The following is a 3485-nucleotide window of genomic DNA, read 5'->3' as shown; positions in this document are numbered from 1 at the left end:
GGCTGTTCTAGCTCTTAGGCACACACTGATGACTACAGTAAGAATTGATTCAGCTCCTCCACAATCAGTAGTGTCACAATTAAGCTTCTGCGTAAGTCCTTGTGGGGTCCAAGTGTCTGGTTGGTTTTGATCCCAAGTGGGAAACTTCTATGTCACCCATTTGTCACATAATGGTAATTGGTAATTACATGTTGAACTCATGCTTTTCTCTCCACAGTGCAGCATGTGCTCAGCAGAGCCTGCTCTAGCCTAAGAACTGACAAAGTCAAGACAATCAGGATGACAAACGAACCTATTAAAGAGATCCTGAGCACTCCAAAGCATCCTGATTCTGTAACCACAGAGAAGACTAATAACAATGACTGTGTGATAACCACCATCCCTCTGGTCAGTGAATGCCAGCTGACAGCAGCAACAGGGGGAGCAGAACTCTCCTGCTACCGCTGCACCGTTCCCTTTGGCGTGGTTATCCTCATAGCTGGCATCGTGGTTACTGCTGTGGCATACAGCTTCAACTCCCATGGATCCATCATCTCCATGTTTGGATTAGTCCTCTTGTCATCAGGACTCCTTCTGCTGGCTTCCAGTGCAGTGTGCTGGAAAATCAGGCAGCAAAAGAAGAAAGCAAAGAGGCGGGAGAGTCAGACAGCACTCGTGGCAAATCAGAGAACCTTGTTTGGCTAAAGACTACCAAAGAGAAGGCTGGACAGAAGGCAGAACCTTTGTAAGTCAACTTGGCTATTTAACAGTAGGAGAGATTGCAGGTTTTAATTTAACTGTGGAAATGAACTGAAATGAAAATGGAACTGACTGAGAAATACTCTTAAAAACTCTGCAAGTTCTCTTGGTGGACTTGGCAGACTTGGTAGTGATTCTATCCAAGACAGAGGAAAAAACACTTTTCCTTCACAGAAAACAGTGTCATCATAACTGCAACCAACCTAAGTGTGTCTCCAACATGCTGATCATGTTGGAAAGGGAGTTTGTGGGAACTAAGAAAATAATTTGAACTGACTTGAAATGCTAGAGATCTCCTTAAAACACACACTGTGACATTTCACCAAAGGAGAAGTCATAGCATCTGAAGTGACTACAACTTACCTGGGACTTAAACTGTAGCTCAAAAAAACCAACCCCAAAACTCCCCAAAAAACCAGTAAGAATACCCTGCAGATTGCTCAATAAGCTGATTCTTATCTTTTATGTAACTTTCCCCTCACAATATCTATGGTACTTTCCCCCTTTTTTTAAACCAACTAATATTAATTTTGTTTTGCCACTGAATAGGTAGGAATATGTAATTATATTGTCTAACCTAAGTAACAAGGTATGATCGTAGCTTAAAACATGAGACTTTTTTTGTAAATTAAAGTGGTCAGATTTAGCACTTTTGATTATTTTGCTATAAAATTAAAAAAGTAAATTTCATTAAAATAATATTCAGTCCTGCTAGACCTTTAGAAAAACTTCCTTTATTGCTATCACAATAGCTTGTATCTTCAACTCTGACTGCTTTATGATTCTGTTTTTGTGGAACACCCCCTGTGACAATAACTGTGAACACATGTACTGCTGCTCTGTAACAAAACTCTCTGTGGCCTGTGGACTTTAGTTTGATAACCCATCCCTCTGCAGCTTGTTTAACAGCTCAGTTATTGAAAAATCACAGCAGTCAGTTCTGCAGACACTTACTGGCACTATCAGTTTGAAACACATCTATTAATAATTACTTGTGGAAGCAAAGTCATGCGTGTAGTAAGTGTTTGCTGACTGAGCTTTGGGGTTATGAATCTTTATGAAAAGCAGGTGCCAGGTGTCCCCTGTGTGTATCCGAGATGTTGATTCTGTAACTCTTGTGTTCTGGCCATCTTCCAGCTTTTCTCAGTTAATGAATTATTGAGGCGCTGGTCCCAAATTGAAGCAAACCAGAACATTATTTCTTTGTCTGTATCTTGAAGGACAAGTAGTGCTGCGCTGAGTCACAAATTTCCACCCCAGCATGTATGAGGGTGTCAGGAGGCAGAGGGGCTGCATGGAGTCCTCTTTCTATGTTTTTCTCTCTCTTTTCCCCCCCTTACTTTCTCCAGACTCAAAAGGACTGGATGTGTTTTTTTGCTTTCCACTACTTCAGTGAGTAAAGCCTGTGCTGGTGTGACTCCTCTTTGCCCTCCAGAGCCTCTGGCAGCCACAATGGCTGTGGAAAAGCCACTGCAGAGCACACCTGCCAAACAGGTGCCACAGGGGGTTCCTTCTGCAAGTTATCCCGGAGCCATACCCTTCTCCTACTGAAATCACCCAGGCATTCTGCCTTAGGTGCTGCCATTTCCTCTGCCCTCTATGGTTTAAGCTTGTTACATCCATAACTTATCCCTGGATTTGCAAAGTGCACTTCATGTTTTAAATAGAGCAAACTATATGTACGGGAGGGGATGTTTGGGGTCAGTATTTGCGTTGCCACACACCGTGGTTACCAGACTCTATAATAAAATCACTTGCATCAGAGGAAAGCTGACAACACATTTTAGCACTTCCATAGCCCTAACTTAATCACGGCAGGAAGCTTTCCTGCTGCTAGGAGAACATGTTGCGTCACCAGAACATTTGACACCGGTGTCTAGTGTCAATCACTTTGCTTAAGGTCATTAAAAATATTAGGGTGTCCCCTTACGACGTACAGGTTTTGCATGAGTGACAATTCACGGGAAATGCATAGCATGATAAATAATAGAACAGGTGGACTAAAGTGGTGTCTTTCCTGTTTAAAATGAGAAAAGTGATTGACATTAGCCAAGCTGGATAAACTAAATAGGGCCGTTTATTCCCCCCCACGACTCCCTCCCCAGGAGCACAATAGGTTTTCTGACTCCTTTTTTCCCCTGCCATTTCTTTTTCCTCAGTGGAATTTTGAGGGTGGTCAAGGAGAGAGTTTCAGGGGCTGTAGACATGCAGTGTTTTCCACTATGCATGTAGCAGCTTGGCCCCATGATTCCCAGGCTGAGCCCAGAGCAGGAGCAGCCTGTTGCCCTCTCCAGAAGTCTTTCCCATACATGGGTCCTCCCTTCTCCATTGCTGTGGTGCAGGTGAACTTGCCTGTGGCATGTGGAAGGAAGGTAGACTTGCAAGGAGAGGCTCTGCTCCAAGCCATAAAAGGCTAAACTCCGGGAATGGAGAAAAGGGGGTTTTGGGAGCAGTTTTTTGGGAAAGGGTAAATAAGAGTGAGTAAGAGTTGCTCTGCTGCTACTAAAAAGTTTTCCTTTCCCTTATCTCTGCCTCTTTTATATTTGCAGTGTATATACAAGGACACAGGAGAGTTCCTGCACCACCCTCTGCCTTGCTAGTTGTGGGGCACCTAGGCATTAAGCAGCATGTGAGCAGTGACAGACAGCATTGCAGTGGTCCTAAACATGATCCCCTGGCACAGCAAGGCTTCAGGTACAATGTGGTGTCCCATAATACCACCTAATTGACAGGTTGGGAGGCCTCTC

General features: G+C 43.8%; 1 protein-coding gene across 1 annotated transcript; it reads left to right on the top strand.

Moving 5' to 3' along the window:
* The first annotated feature begins 214 nt into the window (after positions 1-214).
* On the top strand, positions 215-684 carry TMEM100 (transmembrane protein 100). The gene has a single exon (XM_009085072.1). It carries the CDS (start codon positions 280-282, stop codon positions 682-684), a length of 405 nt encoding a protein of 134 aa, XP_009083320.1. The 5' UTR covers positions 215-279.
* The last annotated feature ends 2801 nt before the right edge of the window (positions 685-3485 follow it).

This window comes from Acanthisitta chloris, unplaced genomic scaffold (genome assembly GCF_000695815.1).
Source record: "Acanthisitta chloris isolate BGI_N310 unplaced genomic scaffold, ASM69581v1 scaffold37901, whole genome shotgun sequence".
NCBI classification, from domain to species: Eukaryota; Metazoa; Chordata; class Aves; order Passeriformes; family Acanthisittidae; genus Acanthisitta; species Acanthisitta chloris.
Note: the sequence above shows the minus strand (reverse complement) of the source record. Positions and strands in the feature narration are given on the sequence as shown.